The following is a 22455-nucleotide window of genomic DNA, read 5'->3' as shown; positions in this document are numbered from 1 at the left end:
GTATAAATTAAAGTCACGATATAAAAGGTAATTAACTTTGATGTTGGTGTAATACGTTTAATTATCCGAAGTAACAAAAGACTTTAATGGCTGCTCTGCATAACTGAATAATAAGTAATTATAAAAATAAAGTGGAGTAAGCATTTTTTATTAAGTAATAATATATGGAACATTTACATTATTATATAGATGAATACAGGGTACAATTGAAATTATAAATTACAATATTTGTTTAGTATTCGATCAAACATTTCTGGCTACATTACTCGAGCTCGATCACTTTTTAATATTCTCGAGTGTTTATTTCCGTGAAGCAAGCCAAACTAACAAGTTGCAATCAAATATTTTTAGAAACACCTGTTTACGAACCACCTATGTTACAGGAAATATCAAACTTGAATAAAAATAGAATGTAAAAGCTGATCGGATATATAATTTAAAACGTTCTATCAAAAGAGAACACGTACACGATACATATTTCCTGCTTAAACATAGTGAAAATTTTCGAAAAATTTTCAAAGTGGGAAGGTGCTAAATCAATTAGGTACGCGACTGCGGGCTCGTTTGTGTGCGCGTATTTCTCGGTAGTAACATTAATTAGTCGTGTCGCCTGAAAGGAAACTAAATCATGGAATAATCCGTTTGATCGTGAAAACGCATCAACGATCTATTTATTATTCGCGTTAATATTGATTGAAATAAACAGCTGTTCTGTTGTCAGTTGTGTAAAAAAATAAAATTCCAAGGGATGAATGAATGACGGCTCGGCGCGGTACGGTGCGTCGCGGCGCGTCAACTAGATACAGGACTGCTCGCGGCAAGGGCATAGGCCATACGGGCCGTTGATTGGCCGGTCTTTGAAGGGGCAAGTTTAGTGAGGGGCCGCGAGAGTGCGCGTCCCGCGCACTCGTGTTAGATCTCGATGGCGACCAAGATGTGCCTGAGAGACGAGCCGCGAAATGCCTAGACGAAATAGTGTCCGATCTACCGTGTATTCACTGTGATCACTGTTTACTCGATGCAAGGGGGAAACACTTTGCATGCCTTCCGCGTGTCAAGTCGCCATTATTATCACTTTGTATCGGCCCGGTGTGTATATTTCGTCGAGAGTGTGGTGCGTGTGTGCGTCGTGTCCAAGTGTCGAGAGTTCACGCCGAATCATCGTCGTGGCTAGGAGAGAGCGAGAAAGTAAGGACGAGAAAGAGAGCTACGATGTGTCTGCGTTTCAGCCCGTACCATTTTTTCATCGATAGTTGACATTTTCGAGCATGGAACGTCGGTCTCGCCGAACAGACGCATCGTCATCACGGCATTAGCAAATACAAGCACCGTCGGATATACCGAGTAAGTCCAACTGCCGCTTTTTCGTTTTCGAGAGCACCGATTCCTTTCTTAAAATCCCTCTCTCTCTATCCTTATCTCCTTTTCCAGCCTTCATTCTTCTTTCCCTCGATCCGAGGAACCTAGGTACCTTGGTCTACTCATCTTTTTACTTTCTTCCTTATCCTAACGCCGCCTTCTGCTTAACGTCCTCCTCCTTTTTCCCAGTGGCAGGACCGCGAGTGTGCCACACTTTGGATTAATAAAAATTCGACGATGTCGAGGTAGAATCCGAAGGGAAAGAAAATAGTAGTAACGACGTCGATTTCCTCGTGTGTAGTAACCATCAAGAGTCACTCGGCTCCAAAATATACCCGCGGTGTTTACGTCTCGGGCCCGTTTTTATTTTTTCCTTTATCGCCGTGCTTTCTCCTCCTTTTTTTTTTTTTTTCTTTCCTCTCCCCCGTGTGGATTTTTATTTTCTTCCGTTCTCTCACTTCCGTTTGCACTGGCTTCCTTTCTCGTCGTCTCTGTGTGCCCCGGCTCTGTTTCTTTTTCCTTTCTCCACCTTTTTCTTTCACGGGGATCAACCTCGCCGCCTCTCTTTCTCCCCCCCAGCTCCGTGTTCCCTCTCTTTCTCGCTTCTAGCCACGAGAGGTTTGCGCGTCTCGGGGCGCGTGTATTCACGAATCGAGCTCTCTTTCTTGACGTACCTACCGCCGAACGCAGCCGTGCGTTTTCTTCTCGAGTCGTTCCACCAGCTTTTCTGCCAGTCGTAGTTTCGTTCCTCGCTTCGTGCCCTACCTTTTTTCCTCTCTTTCTTTACCTCTCCCTCTCTTTCTCTCGAGGCTGTGCGATCGTTCCGGTTCCACGTCCGTTTCAGTCTCCCTTTCTCTCTCTCTCTCTCTCTCTTTCTCTTCCTTTTTCATCCTGTTACCTCGCTCCGAGTCCTCGTCTCGCGGCTCTCGCTAATACGCGCTCTCCTTCGTCTTTTATCAAAACAATACATATGGTTATATCGAAGGGGGCGTGTACTCTTCTGATAATCGTGAATATCAATCAGTGATTTTATAAATAATTCAGTAAAAAAAACCGATAGAACCGTCGGATCGACGTGAGTCCTTCCATCCCGAACCATTATCGTTCCTTGCTTTCCGTAATTGACGACAGTTTGCTATAAATGCGACGAATAATTAAAACATCCTTACCCGATAGATTATTTAAGCCGGTTCGAGGATCGAACGCGATTCCTATTAAAATGATTACAACCATTCCACGAATGTTATCGTTCATCACTTTTACGGTGATTTTTGACACAAATTACGAGAATTAAACGAATGTTTTTAGATCACTCTTGCGTCGAGTATCGATATTGCTAATAAATTAACCAACTTTTTCAATAGGGGTTCTCATTTAAAAGTTTTCAATTTCCATGCTCTCCGTCTTGGAATTCAATTTTCCCGCGTGAACGTTCGGGCGTGCGTGGTGGGGGTGGAGGCGCGGGCCTATATATATGAGGCCCGTTCGCTGCATTGTCAGTCTCCGAGGGGACGCCCATGGGGATCGGTGGGAGCATGGAGCGTCACTGTCTTTCCTGGGAAAATCTAATTCGATCACGAATGTACACGCTAATCCCCAATTTAATGAGAATGTATAATATATAGTATATCGAACAGTAGAGTAGTTGAGAATCACTGCAGCAAGATGAAAACCATTGGAAAATTTCATTGGCTAATGTACATGAAATATCTGGTAAAGGATCGATGAGAAGTGCATGTTATTCAACTCGTATAATTAATCTTGCCATTATAAGAGGAATCTAATTACAAGAATAAATATTTAATCCAATCCGAATGTGATCGTGAACACATTCGATGGAAATATTATTTCACGCAGAATTTCCTCGATTCTAGTTGTAGTACGTCGGGAGATAATCGAGTGCACATGTTTAACGACTAATTGGCAGATTAATTGGTTAAACAGTCGGTGAAGAACGTACCGTAAATTGATCGTGCTTGTTAATCCGTAAGAATCACTCGAATATCATTTTAATTTTATATAAATAATATTAAATTCGTGATAGGCTCACAATTGACAAAGTTAACCATGGAGGAGAGAGGTGGCCGATGACCAGCACCTTTGGTGCACTAATTATCTTACAATTAAGGATTATTTGAAAAATAATATTCGATTAATTGAAATGTAATATCCATCGCAGGATGCGCTGATCCCGCGTCGCATTGCGTCTCGTTTGAGATGGTAATGGATGTTAATAACCAGCGGGGGTACAGGTAACACACGTACCGTCACGTGGTGAATGTGGTGCGTGATAGAGATTCGGGGGTGAGCGTCTGGTTGCGTGCACAACTTTGGCAGAGGGAACGGACGTCGGTGGTAGTTGATAGAAGTGGAGGTGGTGACGAGATGACGGCGAGGGTTCAAGTAGAAAGGGAATAGAGTTCAGGAGCGGTCGCTTTGATGTAGACACGCTTCGCAACTCCTTCACGCCAATAAACCTTTACGACGGAGGTTTCTTTAAGCTTTCTTAATATTGTCATCTTTTCTTTGGCCCCTTTCACTCGGCCGTTGTGTTCGGTACCGTTCCGTTATTGCTGCCCACGGAACTTCGCTAGCTCGACGATTTTGATTTTCTCTTTTTCCTTTTTTTTTTTTTTCTCTCCAAAGAGGTTCTAGCAAGATACTTGAACACGTATTAGAACACTGCCGTTAATGACATCGATTGCTTCGATCACTTAGGACCAGAAGAATATTCTTAAAATTCTATCATTATCGATATTCATTACAATTTCTAATTAAACGCAGGAAGAAATGTCCTCGTTAATGTGATAACCGATTCGCCGTGAAGAAAAAGAAAATAGATCCTTCTCCGACCTTTCATTCGTTGCATCTAACAAGCTTCTTTGAACAACCGTACGTCTCCCTCTTGTGCAATTATCGGCAATAAAATAAAGTGAAAGCTTTTTACCAGTCGGCATGGGGCACACGGTAAAGGAGTATCGTATACAAAAATAAGAGCGAAGAATAACAGAAAGATGAAGGAGCCAAGCGGCGAGGAGATGTTACCCGGCGAAAGCTTTATAAAGTCAAAGAACATCGATTTAGAGAAAGAAGAGCGATGAAGGGGGGGGGGGGGGGGGGGTAGTAGTCTTTGATATCAAAATGAGAGGACGTAAAGTTTCCCCTGTGCCTTTAACCACGCCGAGCACGTGGTATCAAACGGCACGATCGCGAACAGTGCCGCCCACACTTCGGATCTTCGGTTTCACGCTAGGGGATTCCCACAACTCCTACCCACCACCGACAATAGAGGGTGGCTCCTGCGTTGTTCCCTTTTACACATAGGGTGGCTTACACTTAACCCTATGACCTGAAATAACTCTTTTTCAAATCTTCCAATCGTAATCCCTCGGTTAAGTGTCCGTTTACTTAATCAACTGGGAACAATTGACGCGGATAATTGTCCTCTTTTCGAGCATCAACACCGTACAAAGGGTGTATTCATTTTCTAATCTCCCAATCAACGTTCCTTTCAATCGGAAAGAAAAATTGTCACGATCACACGTGCGTAATTAAATAGAAACAAGGGTTACGATTCTTTGTACTTTAGCAGACGGTGAATTCTGTGAAATGCTCGGTGGTTTGAACGTTTCGCTGTTTACTCTACTTTTTTTTTTCTTCGCATATTAAACGTTCCGGGAAGTGTCTTCCAGGTATTCGCGAAAGAGATACGTTATTTCATTAAATGATAGGTTTACAACGTGAAAGCGCCCCGTTTCTCTGTAGTAATTTCAGTAAAATGAGTAGTTTAATGTGCGATGCACGTGTTGAATCGTGTCTCGCGTGGCTCTATCAAAGTTAAACAGGCTAAAAAGCGAAATAAACACGTACGGCCGTATTATGATAAGAGAAAATAAAAAGAGCACACGTACATACACGTATATAGGAGAGAGAGAGAGAGAGAGTAAAAACGAAAAGATAAGTGAAAGAAGATAAAGGGGCGCCGAAATGGTACCGCGTTTGATCCATCATCTTCTACTGTCTGCGTGCAATAATTGTCTCTATTGTCTGTAACACTGTTCTCACTGTTCGTATCCCCTCCGATTCTTCCATTCTTCTGCTCTCGTTCTTTCACTACCACCATTATATTATCATTCAACTTTCTCGGTGTCGCGTTGCTTCGCTCATTTTCATCTCTCTGCCAATCTCGAATAGGTAGCCTCTGTATCATTGCCGTACAGTGTACATACACGTCGTGAAATCACGCCTCGGCTACTCGGAAACGGAATTATATCAACGTGCAATTGTATACGCGACGAGATATCCGGTGAATGAGATGATTTTTAAGAAACGTCCGATTCAGTCGCTCGAAGTTTCATTAATATCGCGAACGACTCGACGAGTATCGGCTAACGAGCAAGCAGACCTCGGGGGGAAAAAAAGATAACGTACACAGCTTCGGTGTAACTTTTATTTTTCTATGAAATATAATTACGGATGTCTCTTGTCTCGAGCTAGACACCGCGAACTCCGTATCGGATGGATTTTCACAGAGATCGAAAATCCTGAGAAATAAATGAAATCGAAGGTAAAATTGATTCCTCTAACGATGAAGGAAAAATGGAGCGAATAAAGGGACAGGGTTCTGGGTGGTTTAGTTACGCGTGTACGACAGGGGCGAAAAGGGGGATAGTATGTATGTATTGTCGCGAATGAGACGAAGGGGAAGAGAAGAAAGGGAAAAAGATAAACAGAGTCCTTTAGGCCGGTGCATGCGACGGGCAAAGAGCGCAGACAATGAGGGTCAAAGGCGCCACTTCTCTTGCCACGTTTTTAGCTGGGCGATCTTCATTCTTTGAGCACTTTGTTCCACTACCGTGGACCCACGGGAAATTCTCTGCCGTCCGAAGAGGCCGATCAAACAGTCATGAGTATTACCTTCAGGAAGCTCTGCTCCCTGTATCTTGATCCTCTTACCACCAACCATACGCTTTGCATAACTGTTCATACCGATCCCAATAACCGATCCCTAAGGAATCGAAACGATTTTTTTCTTTTACCAACATCCTCGATTCGATTAACCTTTCTCTCCCTCTTTCTTTTCGCGTACCATTTTTAATTGCCGCCAAAGAACAGATGTTACGAAGACATTGATCATAAGAGCCGGACAGAAACATACAGGGTGTTCCAATTTTTTTTTTTTCTCTCTCAACGAAACTCTGAATTTTCATTTTGCAAACAGCTAGTTCATTTTTTCTTTTTTCTCTCTCTTTTAAAGTCGTGTATATATTGTAAAAGAAAGCATGACCGGGAAGATTGTTGAATGACGAGTCAGCTAGCCGGTCGTCGCGCGGTATGCTCGAGCGAATCGAATCGCGCTCCTCGGCACGGTTCTATCCCTCGGGCTTGTACAACGATCCCGTTAACGAACGACGCCATTAAGGGCGCATTAACATATAATTTTCCGCGAGAAATTATAGGCGACTCGGCTGAGTTGGCTCGCACGGTGTTTATTATACACATCCAAGAGCAACAGAGTGCCCGTCGGTGCAGTGTGTCGATCGAAGGCACACAGGACTACGGGAACGCGAGCAGAGGGAAAGAGAGAGAAAGATTTTAACCGTCGCGATGTGTTGGTGCATTCATGCGAATCCATATTGAGAGGCCAGAAACATGGATATACGTGTGTGGGATCGCGTGCGGCGGCAAGATCAAACGGAGATTCTCCTTCTCTTGTACCCTCTCATCGTAATTCTCCCTCTTCTTCCCCCCCTTCGACCCCTCTCTCGCGTCAGCGTCGGTCTCGCTCGAACCGGCTCTCTTCCTCTATCTCGTGCAAGTGCTACCAATGCGTTACTACTTATATAGTTTCTCCACTTTTGCTCACAAATGGTCTTTTCGTAACTCGTCCTTCTCTACCGGCTCGCTGGTCTCTACACCGTTTCACCAGGCTTTCCTTCTCTTTCTATATATATATATATATTTTTCTTTTTTATCGCCTCTAACTCTTCACCTTTTCTTTCCGCCGCGTTTTGTCGCCGACACCGGTGGCCAGCGATGGGTAGGCGAAATACCGTACGGAGTAAATCAAGTTTTCTACGAAAGTACACGCGTCAGGATACCGTATACAGTCGGATAATCATTTTATTTCCGCTGGTATGCCTGCGTACCCGGGGCTAGAATATTTTTAGGCTGCGTTTCCGAATGGCCCCACCAAAATTGAGAACTCAGGTTCAGTATATAATCTAAATTGACTACAAGAAACCGATTAAAGTTGGTTTCACAGCTGGATGTCTTACCGTTTTCGAGATATCCTGGTAAGGTTAAGTTAGGATAAGTTAGGTTCTATGTATGCGCAGTATCGAATAGCGCATGCGCAGTATCGAATAGCGCATGCGCAGCGTTGAATAGCGCATGCGCAGTATCGAATAGCGCATACGTAGTCCCAAAATTATAGAAACATTTCTTACCACGATATCTCAAAAACGGTAAAATATCCAGCTCTGGTTGTCAATTTAGGTTATACACCGAACCTGAGTTCTCAATTTTGGTGGAGCCATTCGGAAACTTATCCTATTTTTATCATATTTGTTTAAAAATAAAATAATTAATTCGGCTTCGTTGTTCGTAGCTGAAAGGGTTGGACACGATAAATCAGCGCGTCGGCTTTGTAATTTATCTAGAGGGAAATAGTTTGGCAGCGACTTCAGTCGGGTTTCGTTGAAATTAAAGAGACCGTCTGGATTAGACAGGGGTTGACGGTGAACGTTTTTGCCATTCGATGTTCGGCTAAACATTCAATTCCATCTTCCAACCAGTCTGTAATTACATCGTGCATTTATTTCTGGTTATCCAAATGCTTCGGCACTCGTACTCGTTATCAATCTGAACGTCCGGCTTTTATTTAACGTTGAAACACCATTATCGGCGCCGTTCGAGCTAAACGCTTGTTCAAATTTATGAAAATCTCGCGTTTCCATGCGAGTTTTAAAAGTATGGATAGGTATATATATAGCACAGAATTTGCCCTTATACCTGGACCCTACCACTTTTTTGTCCTACGTCCACCATGGCCGCGAGGGGGGGAGCAGGGAGGGCAGGAGGGAGTTTGCGAGAGAAAGAGAAGGAGAAGGCAGTTGTGGCCGTAAGGGAGGTGTGGCAGAGCAAGAGAAGAAAAGAAGAGGATGGTGTTAGAGCGAGAAGGAAAGAGAGGAAGAGAGATAATGCTTGCTCTCCCTTGGCTCTACGGTCACTGTGTAGTTTCAGTCTTACCGTGTACGTTGTATGGGGCACAGGTCTTCTTCGGCATCCTTTGTCGTATTCACATTCAACCGAGCCGTTCCTTCAGCCCCTGTTTTTCTCCTCGTTTCGCTGATTCGGGTATACACCAACGAAAAGATTTCACGGAATAAATTTTCGAACCGGCTATCGAAAAGTACGCATTGATACGATCGCTGGAGTTTTTCATACAACTACCGCCAGACTGGAGGAAAATATTATAATTGTTTATCGTTTTACGCGTACACCGTGCCGCCGCGGATAGAAATCTATGAGAAATACATATTTCTTGTTACTTTTTAAAAAGTATGTCTGCCCGTTTAGAATATGTGAATCGGCAAGTTTAACGACGTCAACAAAGAGACGCTGTTAACGAACGCGTCCTGAAATATAAACTTGACTGAATGTCTCGTGACAGTCACGTGTGGCATGTTTTATGGATTTGATGCGGATGAAAATGTTTCGGAGGCACGAGTACGATTTCTGCGAACGATTTATACAAACTAGAACTATGCGATTTCTCGCCGACCGAGTATAAAAATTCTAATCTCACTTTATAACCTCCTTATTTTTAATACGGACTCAACATACGCAACTGTGAGTGGTACTCCTCGTTTTCTACTTCTTTCATACTTACGAACGCGGCTTGATGTGGTCAGTTGGACTCGAAACAGTTTTTGTGAAAATTAAGTGCAACCGAACGTTATTAACCTATAAAATTATTGCTTCGAACAGTATTTGATCGTAAAGAAATTAAATACGCGTCTATAAAAACTTATTCTTAAAACTTTCACAATCGCTACAAAACTATAGATCCTATTGTAAATGGATGCATTAGTTTCGTGTGCGAACTCCGGTTGTGATTTTTCTCTTTGTGACTCGACCAGATGTCGTTCGCGTCGAAAAAAACTTAAATCTAAAATTGTGCGGGTTCGTACGAACAGTTGAATTAAGATACACGGAATGAACGTGCAATAATGAATAGTTGGATTCCGTGAAAAAGAGGTTATGTTCGGTACGCGCGAACTTTGAAAGTGACTCATAAACAAGTGGTTGTCTTGGAGACATGTAAAATATATGCGGTCGATGATAAATCCGAAGAGTATCGAACGAAGAAAATGCATTGATATATCACCACGGAATCAAGGTATTAATTTAAAGTAGTTTTGAAAAGTTAATAATGACAGGGCGGCAAACGAGTCCCGTCAAAAGCAGCATGCGCTACATTTGTAACCTTATTGTATCTTTTTCCTTGATATCTTCTGATGTTATTCAAGTTCCACGTAGGTAGTTATTATACTACTATAAATAGGGTGTCTACTCGAATGAAATAAGCGATATCTTAAATTAAAGGTTCTAGAAAAATTACCGCAAAATTTAGTATTTAACTTTATTATTCGCATATGAAGTTAATATGGAGAGGCATGAAGGTCAATCGTAATTTAGAAGAGAAAGACGGGGCGACGTAGACTGTTGACACGTCGCTGAACATTCTCCTAAGTCGATGGTCGAGGGCTAGCGGTCGTGACGGTCGACGACCGACGGTCGGTGTAGCTGCCGTCCGAGAGCGGTCCCTTAGAAGTTTCTTTGAAAGATTCGCAGCTCGCGAAGCATAATACCACTACATAAAGTCATCTGGCGATAACGGTGACACGCCTTTGACCGTTTCCGCTCGGTCTTTCACCAACAAATCCTAGCCGGCGTTTCAAAAGACTTTAAAAGCCGTGTTTATGGCCCTGATCGGGATCGTTTCTGTTACGGGCCGATAACATTGTCTATATTCTTTCATTGATAATCGTAGCGCCGCGTAGTGATAAACACTCGATACCTAAATAAACATTCGTTAACACTTCGAATGGACGTGTATCGTAAGGTTTCTAACCTTGACTTCGGAAAAAAAGATTAATTATCCAGGACAGTTCGCTCCATTACTGGATGTTGATTACACAGTAGTCCTAACGTACCATGCGTCGGGCATAGGCATAGAAAATCAATAGAGGAGAAAATTGATTTTATCAAATTTCTTTTTAAATCGCAGAACAAAATTCTGCCAACGTTAGTACTTGATATTTTTTTAACGAATTCATACAGCGAGTTGGTACTCTTACGAGAAAAGTAAATATCCTCCAATCTCGATCCGCCACTCTGTTTCTTGGAGGCCAACTTTCGGAAAGTTGGAAAATTCTCCTCGAACCGTAGCGTAGAAATCTTGGTGGTCGCATTAACGAAAGTTTCGTAACTGTCTGCGTGGAAAGACGAGGAAGGTCGTCGGGTGAAACGAATAGCCGAGGAAGATAAAAAAATTCGAATTACATACACTCGGTAAAGCCATGTGGAAATTTAAATGGTGGCCGTAAGAAAAAGCATAGAGTCGTCGTCTGAGACAGAGTTCCTCGGTTGGGCGCGTAAAAGAGATTTTACCAGGGGGTCGAAGCGGCCTACACCCGAAGGTGGAAGAAGGAAGAAAAAGGTGACGCACGAGGAGGATGACTAGGTGGGTTGGTAGAAAACTTACAGGTACCGAGAGGAAAGAGAGAACTGAAAGGGTTAGCTGAATGGGCGCTGTGTGTGCTTTTCTCGTTTGAAGAGCTTCGAATTGCCCAGTGCCGTACTGAAATTACTTTGCGCTTCTGATGTTCCCAAGAATCGTTTCAATTCATTAGTAGTTTATTAAATGTATAAATACCTCTTGAAATCGTGTCGAATCGAGCGGGTAAAAGGATTTAGAAAACAAAAATGCTCGTCTTATTTCACGATGTTACCAGTCTGATGTTACCGACCGAGCAACGAACGGGTTATGTAGTTCCCCGTAATACACAACGGGGTACGCGCGAAAATAGTGCGAATTTTCAAGCGGCGCCAAAACCAACGCGACACGATCAGGAAAGAAGCGAGAAAAATAAAAATAAAGAAACAAGAGATGTCGCTCTTTGTCTCTCCTCCGCCTCTTTTGCTTTCTTTCTCCGCTGGCCGCAGTCTGTTTTTCGGACAATTCCAAGTAGCGAACCGCGATTGCCGACACAGCAATCTAAGACGCGAAAAAGAGCGGGGGGCAGCGGATAAAAAGAAAGGGACGAAAGGAAGAAACGGTAGAGAAGTAGAAAGAAACTGAGAGTGAGTAAGTAAGTAAAGTAAGGGGGTAAAATAAAAGAGGAATCGGAGGAGGCTCTTTGGACGTGGATAGAGGGAAGGGTCAAATAAGGTGGACCGCTGTCGGAGTCGAAGCGGGAGGCCGCTCAAAGTGGACAGAAAGAACGAAAGAGAGACAAAAGAGAAAAGAAAACGAAAGAGTGAAGGAGCAAACGTACGTACCACGCGAGAAGGACGGTAAGGATAGAAAGAAAGGCGAGGTACGGGACGGCATGGCACAGGTAAAGGTTGAAGGAAGACGAGGAAGGCGATGAAGGAGAGAAAAAGGCAAAAAGGGAGACAGAAGACACAGACCTCGCCGGCTGGTGGCTGGCGGCTGGCGGCTGGCGGCACCGCTTGATGTACGTCGGGTCCGTAATTACAGGTTTTCGGAACGCCTCGCTCGACGAACCACGCTCTTTGAGAGCTAGGGCCCTTCCCTCGCCTCGTCATCTAACCGGTGACTTCGAAATACTTGTCATTTCTTCGATCTCTTTTTCGCCACCAGAGAAATATATCCCTTCCTTCGGGAAATGTTAATGCGACTTTCAAAGAAATCTACCGATCAAAACTATTAGGTCGTTTCATATGAAATGTAGTCGATTTTTCTCGAAGGAATGAACATTTCTTTTCGTTTCGAAACAGACATTTTATTAATCCAAATACGGATCAACCTGTTGGCGGCAGGATTTCCCAAGAGAAATCATTTAACTTTTAAATGGTCATGTATGTTGTATACATCCTTGTATCGCCTTTCACGTAATAATTTTGAGTACTGTTCCTTAAAACAAGTACAATGGTATACGGGTTCCACTGTTGAAGAGACACCCGGTATGTAGAGGCTGGATAAAAGTTCGAAGCGTATACGCGCCACGGTAAACTGCGTGAAAGACTATGCAATGCGGTTTGTTCGGATTCGATACGTGTGTGTTTAATTTTGATTATCTATAGCTTGAAAAATTGATATTATAATTAATCAGGAATGTAGGAATTTCCTTTTTGCAATGGTATGTTATTTTATATTGATGTAAGAAAAAAGAACACAAATTTTATCAAAAAAAAAAAAAAAAAAAAAAAAAGAAAAAGAAGAACGCATGGAACATGTGGAATGGGATCATCGAAATACCTTTGTGAAAATCACGGTATCGTGCGTTTTAATATCTCGCCGTTCGTAAGAAAACCGAGAAATGTTTTCGGACGAGTAAGAAGCAATGCGAATGGGAGAGACAGGATTTAAATTCCATGCGGTTGATACATTTTTCTACGCTTGAGAAAATTTCAATATCCTTCAACCGTATATTTCTATAGATTTGCAGTATTTTATTCGTCGATATCAAACAGCTTGGTATGCGGGGTAACATCGGTACTAGTATTTACCGACCAAGCGAAAGGCGCATAAAGTTATCGCGTCGTTCAGAGATGAATCTTGTCCCGATCGTGTCCAGATGGCTTTCCTATATCCTGGCGTAAACCGAATATTTTCATTTTCAAGGGAACTCCTTTTAATTACAATTCTCCACTATATTTTAACCCTTTGCACTCGTATTTATATTTGAGAAATTTTTTATTTATTTTATTTTATACATTTAAGCAAGAAAAGAAAACATTGTAACAATAATAATAAAATGTAGGATGGTGACTATATGGCGCCATACGAGTGGTTAGGGTTAATAATCATAATAAAAAATATAAAAGAATAGTCTAAGTTCTTGAATAGCATTAAAAAGCCGAATGAAACGATCCGTATGAAATATATCGATCACAATCACGAGTAGATTTAGATCTTATTTGAAATTGAAATTCACCGACGCTATTTCATCGTGGATAAAGATCTTTGACATTGTAGGCAACAACCCTAATCTTCACGCGTCGCGTTTCTTTCCGCCTATAATTATATCTCACGGTGCTACGCTTCGAATAATTATAACGACGGACATCATTAAGCAAGTAGAAAAACGAAGAGAATATTAGAGAAGTTGTGTAAGCCGCGAGCGGAAATGATTATTTTCATACTTCGGTCGTTATTAAAATTGAAGGTTCTAATGAAGTATGCTACATTGAATGATGAATCGTACTTGAAATTATATATCAAACATTCCTGTAACGATCGAGGAAGAAGTACTTTTGTTTAAAAGGCTGAATAGTTTCAAGTTCACCCCATATGATTCCAGCAGATTGACAATGAAGTCGCCTCTCGAATTGAATACTTTTACTCTTTACAATGGTAAATTTAATGAGAGTATTAATTTTTTTTAAAGGCTATTGTCGTATTATCGTAGTAATTATAAAGCATAGTAATTTACTTATTTTTTATAATTCGATTTGGTAAACGTAAATACGATTACACTTTTGAAATTCGTTTGTAATTATACCGTGAAGCAGAAGATAGATGGCGAATGGTGTTAATTCGTCGCTAGTAAGATTACAGCGCTATAGATCATTAACTAAAAATTACCAGTTTCATTCAAACCCAATCGAGTGCTACTAATTAGCCGTAAAAGAAGTCATTAAGAAGTTCATATAAATACGTTAATAAATACTTTTATGTATTAAACTGCCATCTGTTACTGTGAAAAGAACACATTTTGTAAATAAAGTTGAAATGGCTTTGTGGTTACCCGGTGGTGTGGTATTAAGTTACAGGTGGTTGTAAGTTTGTCTTCTTCTTTGTTACATAAAATCATACTTATTTATTTTAAATTAACAAATTATGTAACTGAAATGAATAGCTGTAAATAATAATTCCATTTGCCACTTTTTTATTATTAATGAAGAAATTAATATCAACAATTTCTAACAAATCTTCAAAGTTAGTTTTTGAAAGCTAAAGTATGAAAAGGAATATTCTGAATAATTTCATTGTACATTTAAAATTAAGTGTCATTACTGGGTAATTATTTTTTAAAGAATAGAATAATGCTAGATGGGATTGTAGTTCTATTTTAAAAGTATAACAATTATTATTGATAAATTTATTGTGTACATTCATTCAGCATTTAATGTGGTATCTCTTGATACTAAAAATGTTAATGCTGCTATTATTTATTTGAGAAGAACATAATATTTCCAAAGAGGAACAGTGATTCCCTCAAATTTTTCTCACATTTCTAGAAGTAATATTTGTATGATATATCAGAATTGTACGCTTCACAATCTGACAAGATCAGACATTGTATCCCTACTCCACCCTTCCTGACTGTGGCGTCAGTCCTGGTCAGGACGCAGCCTTAGCTCAGTTTGCCTAGAGACGCGTCCACAGTGGTATCGTATGTTCATTCTGTTCTATAACAAAAGAAGTTAGAAAAGCACTTGTAGTTGAGATCCAGAAAATTGTTTAGATCATAATAGATTTCGCCCGGCTGTATAAGTTTCAAGGTCACTTGTAGAAAAGCACTGGCAAAATGGTATGTACATTCCTTTTCATCCCTCGATACAGGTAAATGTGCACTGAAGCAAGATGATTCATTATGACAGCTTTTCATTTCATATTTTCCCTCTTGCTCAGGTAGAGATCAGATTTCTATGGTTGTATAGAGCTTCTATGTTTTATAAACCTATTTACTCCATGTGTTCCGCTTTTTATCATAAAATTTGTAATGTCTTCTTATTGTACGTGTATAATATGAAAATTTATGTCATAGAAGTATGTTACATTTATTTAATTCAGTTACAAAATTTGTAAAGATATTGGTATTAATTTATTTGTGAACATGTGATTAATGTGTAAACTAAAAGCATTAATGTTGTGTGATTTAAACTTCAGTCTTAAAATGAATAATTTATAACAAAGTTTAATGTGTCATATACTGATATGACATATATTTTTAACATAATTAATAGATTGAAGCGATTGGTTTTTAATACTATGGCTTATTTCTCTTAACAAGTATGTAATATGAAAGTGGCTATAATAGGAACTTTATGAAATCATATTTCTATAGCTTATCATAACAATAGGTTGAACCTTAGGGATGCGATGGTCTTTTCTTTGTATAGGATATCCTATTCTATGGGCCTATTAATATCTATCCATCCTGTCAAAATAAAATTCTGCCCTGTAGAGAGTTCTATTCTAAAATCTGAGCCATATTCGGGGTAGACTGTAGTGTTCAATGGATTGCGTTATAATTTTTGTCGATCAATACCACACAAATGTTCTGCGCGGACCAATAGGGATATATAGAGAGGCATCTTTCAATGCGCAGACTGCCAGGAGCTACCCTACAGTTTTTCTGTCAGGCTCCGCCCTTAGAGTTCTTCTGGATAGGAAAACCATCCTTAGGTGCTTAATTGGTATATGACTCACCACAGAGCTCGATCGATCCAGCTTCCCCAGCTTTTAGGTCTTTTGTTCGAGTATCCTGAATTCAGAATATACCCTCGCTGTTATATGTTACTCCTAACTCAAATACATAGTATTTGATATAAATGATAAGGAACTTAAATAGAGAAAAATTATGTAGCTCAAATAATAACACAATCCTTTTACTAATTATTTCTTTTTATTTTACATAGATCACCGTAGTTAAATTATACATGTTTAAGAAAAAGAAGTCTTAAGATTTATTTGTAACAATAATTTAATGGTATTATATCAATATATAAATATATTTATCTAACGAATTATTATTTATTTCAGGTTTGGATTAACCATGTCTACTAAGAGGCGTCGTGGGCCTAAATTAAATATAGAACATAAAATAATACATGAAGGCCATAATAGATAGGATGAGTGGATCTCGACAGAACGAAGCACGTTGCTTCAATGAAAATTCTCCACGGCCACCAGTACCTGGTAAGACGTTCACGTTATTATCGTTTAAGTATTTTAAGGTTATTCAATTTATTTAGATACACCGGAAAAATTATATCACCTGTTTTGAAGTATATAAAAATAAATGTTTGCAGGAGAGGAAACAGGAAACTACGTCAGCAGGTTCCGTCCACAGAGTCCAACTCTGACCCCTAGGCGTTCTTCTTTTGCAACACCAACAGCTTCAGGTTGCGATGCTTCGGCACCTTTGGGATTTGAACCGGAAGGTTGCTGTAGTACGACAACTATGGAAAGCGATTCGCCACCTGCTTGTTTGCGGTGGGCCAGGAACCTGCATTCCTTGCTGCAGGATCCAGTTGGCTTGGAATTGTTCAGAAAATACCTTGATCAAGAAGGTAGACCTCATGCGAATCCACTTAACTTCTGGTTTGCCTGTGAGGGTCTCAAGGAACAAGATGATCCTGAAAGGATACATCAATTGGTTAAACTTATCTATAGAAAGTTCTTCCTCAAGTCGCAGTTAGCTATACCAGAAGATGTACGTAAAGAGGCTAATCGCCGTGTTAAAGAAGGGAGGGCGGACGAAAGAGTATTCGATGGTGTACAGTTGGAAGTCGAACGTCTCATTAACGAGACTACATATCCAAACTTTCTACGATCTGACATGTATCTTCAGTATGTTCAGTCCTGCCAAAATCCAGATTCTGGTGGATGCCCTAGTTCAGGATCCAGTCGGGAAATGTCTGTTTCTTGTGGGCCAAGTTTATTGCCCACTGTCCACGAAGATAGCGAATTTGTTAGTTCCATACATAGCTCGCATTCAGCTAGCGAAACGCCTGGGGAATTGAGGAGTGAGCTGAGATTGACCAAAGATATGCTTATGGCTACTCAACAAACTAGGGCGATGGATCTTCGACCAAAGCCAGAAGCGTATGCTGGGTAATATGTCTTTCTATTATTCTATTATTTAAGATATTTATTATTTAGAATGCTTAGAGTTAGATTTGCATTAAACGCTTTATTCAGCTGGTTTCTTTTTTTATTTTTGTTAAGCTTGTGTGTTTTTTTTTTTTTTTTTTTTTTTTTTTTAAGATGTTTTTGTAGTGATAATGTTTCATGTATATAAAAATATTTAATGAATAAGCATAGCATATAAACGTTTCAATTTTTTCTTATATTTTAAAAATTATAATATTTTGGTCAAAGAGTTTTCTAACCGTTTGTTTGTTCTTTTTTTTTCCCTTTTGGTTTGATGTTTTGCGTGGCGTTCATAGCATTTACTTGCAACATGGAACTAGTCCATATCATATGCTCGCACCCAGACTGCACGCACAATATTCCTCATACAACCCAGTATCCAGACAGGATTCAGAACTCCAGAGCTTGAGCAGTGATGCACGAACTGAATCAGACAATATGTCTCTCACCGATTCATCAGTGTACGTTTTCTTTAATTTATGTAATATACACGAAGACTAAACATTGTTTATTGTAACGATAATATTATATGTAAATAAATAATACTCACTATGTTTAGTTACCTTTCATGCGACGATACAATGCTTGAATGTAAATTAATTTTCATTGTAATTATCGCTTTCAATTCAAAGAATGATGAAAATTTATATATCTTTTCACGTTTTTTTGGATTTCTCGTTTACAGTGACGGAGTATCGATGAATAAACAACGAAGTAAAAAACAGTATATAAGACAGTGCAGAGCTATGAAGGATTCAGCTAGTTTAAATCGTGATCCACTAGCGCATCATACTATCATCCCTCGTACACAGCGAGTACCGCGTGATCTTATGCATCCGTTAAAACCGGAAGAATTTGCTCAAGTGCTTATTGAGAAATTAGAGAACGTCAAACGCGAACGAGAATCTCAGGAAAAGCTTGATAGGCATTTGCAAGAAAGCGATACAATTAATAAGGATCCACCTTTGGAGATGCCGAGCGGTGCACCAAAAGCGTTAGCCGATGCGTTAAGGGAAAAATTATTGATAGAAGAAGATAACGATCAAGCGATTTTAGACCAGCATGTGTCACGAGTTTGGTCCGATCTGACGCCTTCTCGATCTCCTGGACTATCGTCACCAAGACTGCATTCGCCTGAAAGAAGACGTTCTACGCACAATTATCCACGGCCGTACAAACAGAGGAAAGAGAAGGACGTATTCTCAACGTTTTCAGCAGATAGTGGTAATATTCACGATTTTCAAGAAGGCAGCGATCTTGTCGGAGCTGGCTCCATGAGTTCACTAGGATCTCACTTGCCTAAATCTAAATCCGTGCCATCTGATTACGCCGATTCCCTCCATAAGCAAGACCTGTATCTCCAAGGTATATCTTAGATTCATCAAAATTAGACGTACGTTAATAAGACATAATTATGCGTGTTAATCATTGTAATTTGCAATTTTTTCTAGGTCACGATCAAAGATTCCGTAGGTCAGACATGACCAGAAGATCAGCCACAAAGAAATCTATGACAGAATTAACCGACAGTGGAGTGAGCGTTGTAAGCGATGCTCCACCGTCGTCAATTAGCAAAGATATTCGTCTTTTATCGTGGCTCAAAGAAACTGACAAGAAAGCGGATGTTAAACATAGCCGTCACGGGAAAAAGTATGGTTCTCGTAGCGGTTCATTGGAAAGGACGACCAGGGAAACGTGGGGCGTACCTGCCCAACCCTTTGTCGCTGATCCAGGAATGCCACCTTTACCCCAACCCCATACTGTAAACATTTTTTTATATCATTACCATTTTCATTGAAATTATCATTAATATAATTAGCACCTAAATACCTGTCTTACCGATATAGGCAACGCAATTAGAAGAAGCGAGGAGAAGATTAATTGAAGAAGATAGGGCACGTTCGAGTTGTAAACAACGTCATTCTAATATTTCTAAACAGTCATATGAGCCTACAACGCAAAGTCAATCTTATGTCCAATCGAATCAATCAACTTTAAAAAAGACGAAGCAAGATATCGGAGATTTTACCACCGTTGTGTTCAGTTTCTGTGACGAACAGTTTCCTTATAGGACTAAAATTCCTGGTCATAACGTCACTTTAAAACAATTTAAAGAATATCTTCCTAAGAAAGGCAGCTATCGGTACGTATACGAATTAATGATATTTGTATAATCTGTTCGTCTTTTTATTTATTTATTTTTTTTTAGATATTTCTTTAAAACTGAGTGCGAGGATTTGGATACAAAGGTTATTCAAGAAGAAATAACCGACGATTCGGAGGTCTTACCATTATGGGAGGGTAAAGTTATGGCGCAAGTCAAGGCGCTCGAGTGATAGACTGAAACAAAGATATTCTGAATAAAGAACGTGCTAACTTTGAACAAGTGCCGCAACTAATTTTATTTAAGAGGACCAGCATTCTATAAGAAGAAAAATCATAATAAGGCGATACTCGGTGTTAGTTTATTGAAGTTGCCGAAGCGGTTTCTTCCGTTTCGGTTAACCGAGAAAGTGCTTTTAATCGATGAAACAAGAAATCTGTTAAATAAGCAAAACCATTATATGTTTATTAAGTAAAAGAAACGGAAAAGAAAAGGAGACTATGTTTTCATTTTTTTTTTTTTTTCTTTTGAGAACTTTTATTTTTCTTTTTTAACAACATGGTTCTTCCAATGTTCGGTAAAATATTTTATGCTTATTTCATTCTTCGTATATGGAATCATAGGTTGTACATAATTTCAGTATGATTTTTATAGGAAAAATAAAAAGCGTTCCTTTTTCTAGCAAAGGTTTTGCACACGCAATCAAAAGGAATCAACTAATAGTGATTGCAGTTTGATTGTCTCCAGTCAATTTGGACAAGCTGCAATAACGTCAGGAAGCGCTGTACATTAATTGAATAATTTCTTCCTCTTAAAGACTTCCCATAGTTTTCCAAACGACTGTACAAAAGCCCGCGTAGTTCATCGCCTTAGTAAGGTCTGTATAGACCCTAGATTTACATAGGAAAAAAAAAAACATTATTACAAATTAGTTTTTAAGAGGATATATTACGTGCATTATAAATACACACGCTCTGTTTAATATACGTAATATATCGTGCATTCGAAGATATTGTGAAGGAAAAGAAAAAGCAACAATATTAAGGACACGGATTATGTTTTGTCGTACCACCATTATCACTCATCTGACATTTGTAAAATAAGCTCCTGCATAAACACATTGAAAAATAGACAAGCAATATGCAATTGGCATTTGGGAGGGGGGTAGGGGGGGGGGAATAAAAGTACTTTGGTGGAAAAGGATTAATTAGTCTAGACCGTAACGATGTTGTATCAGGTGCGAACAATTGTGCCTTTTTAGTGCAGTAAGGTCGAAGTAAGCCTAAGGAAAAAAAAAGGTTAAGAGATACTTATTAAATTGGAGACCAGCGGGTCTAATATCGAGAGGATAAATTTGATACATCGAGCGTTTTGTATATATTTTTTTCCAAACTTCATCGTAGTCTTTGCAAGCTTAATCATTAGTAGTCGTTTATGCTAACGAATATTATCAGCGTCGATACTTTTTAAACGTTTTACGTTTCGAATTCGTCTCAATGATACATGCGATCATTCTTTTCTTCTTCTTTTTCTTTCTTTCTTTTAACGATTCCGTTAGGAAATGAATTGTAACGAAAAAAAAAAAAAAAAGAAAAGGAACAAAATAAGAAATCGAACGTGTGATTGAAAATCTTCTCGAGTGGCCTTCGCATACTGGTTCGATTCATGATAGTCGGTAGCCGCTCGCTTCCTAAAGAAAACTGATTTTTAAACTTTTGACAGAATGGAAAGGGATAAAATGTAGTATCTACATTGAAAAATAAAACGAATAAACGCCGAGGCTGGAGGCGATGCACCGTGGCTGATAACAATTTATTGTATGTAATTGATTATCTTTAATTAATACCACGAATGATAAAGTGTTCCTGTACCTAATTAATTAATAATGATTATTATTGTATATCAAAAGTATTGAGAATAATAATGCCATTTTCACTGGATTACATGAGATCCACATGCATTATATTATTTTCAGATTTCCTCTATGAATTGTTTCCTGATGAATGAAAATTTTCATTGATCAATGAAAACCTCTCCCTAGGAAGAGGTCTCCCTGGATTCTCCCATTTAATGTAAACCTTTGATTTCTTATAATTCATGTAAACTTAATCAATTTATTATCTAGATCACTGCCTCCCAAGCAAAACTTTTGGAAAAAAATAAAAACCTATATGTACATATATGTATAATTATCCACTGTACAATTTCAAATACAGATATTTATTTTTTAATTGACGTTGGTACATATTACATATATTCCGTTTAATTTCAGATTTCCTTAATTCTTCAATGAACAACGAAATCATTGAAGAATGTCTGGCGTGCTGTTACAAAATGAAAGCTTATGATACGTGTATGCCACATGGAATGATTTCTCAGATAAAATTAGTAAACGTAGATAAAGTCTCGAATCAACAGGGAGAATCGTGTGTGTCTGAACAAGTTCATCATTGCTGGAGGTAAACATTGGTCACCTGTATCTCTTAACTTTTACGCGTGTGATAGTTAGAAATTAAAAGCGTTATAATACCAGAAAATATTTCCTCGAAAAAATAAATTAATGATATCACCATTGATTTATACGATTGTAACGGTATTTTCAAAATAATTTTACAGATAACATTTGAAAAGATTTCTCAACCGAATTAATGCCGCAATAAATAATAACGCAACAAACAACTGAACTACGCAAGCTCACGTGAAATTTGATGTACTCTCGATCTTACTAAGGGATTAGTGACAGATAAAATGTATATCGTTTATTGCTCTTAGAGTGATTATATCTGGTAAGATAACACGGACATTCCTATCACACTATTAGATTAAAAGATATTCATACTTTTCGTAATGGTAA

At 39.3% G+C, this 22455-nt stretch overlaps 1 protein-coding gene across 5 annotated transcripts; it reads left to right on the top strand.

Moving 5' to 3' along the window:
- The first annotated feature begins 256 nt into the window (after positions 1-256).
- LOC114881966 (axin) lies at positions 257-21551 on the top strand. 5 transcript variants are annotated; one of them, XM_046287791.1, is made up of 8 exons: positions 258-1344; positions 16385-16540; positions 16654-17458; positions 17794-17958; positions 18183-18862; positions 18949-19259; positions 19345-19640; positions 19707-21551. In XM_046287791.1, the coding sequence occupies exons 2-8, from the start codon at positions 16453-16455 to the stop codon at positions 19831-19833; spliced, it is 2472 nt and encodes an 823-aa protein (XP_046143747.1). In that variant the 5' UTR covers positions 258-1344; positions 16385-16452; the 3' UTR covers positions 19834-21551. The 5 variants fall into 5 exon arrangements, with proteins under 5 accessions (XP_046143749.1, XP_046143747.1, XP_046143748.1 ...); XM_046287792.1 differs by lacking the exon at positions 258-1344 and adding an exon at positions 8634-9763; XM_029198849.2 differs by lacking the exon at positions 258-1344 and adding an exon at positions 14222-14394.
- Positions 21552-22455: the final 904 nt, after the last annotated feature.

The sequence above is a fragment of the Osmia bicornis genome, chromosome 11 (genome assembly GCF_907164935.1).
Source record: "Osmia bicornis bicornis chromosome 11, iOsmBic2.1, whole genome shotgun sequence".
NCBI lineage: Eukaryota > Metazoa > Arthropoda > Insecta > Hymenoptera > Megachilidae > Osmia > Osmia bicornis.
Note: the sequence above shows the minus strand (reverse complement) of the source record. Positions and strands in the feature narration are given on the sequence as shown.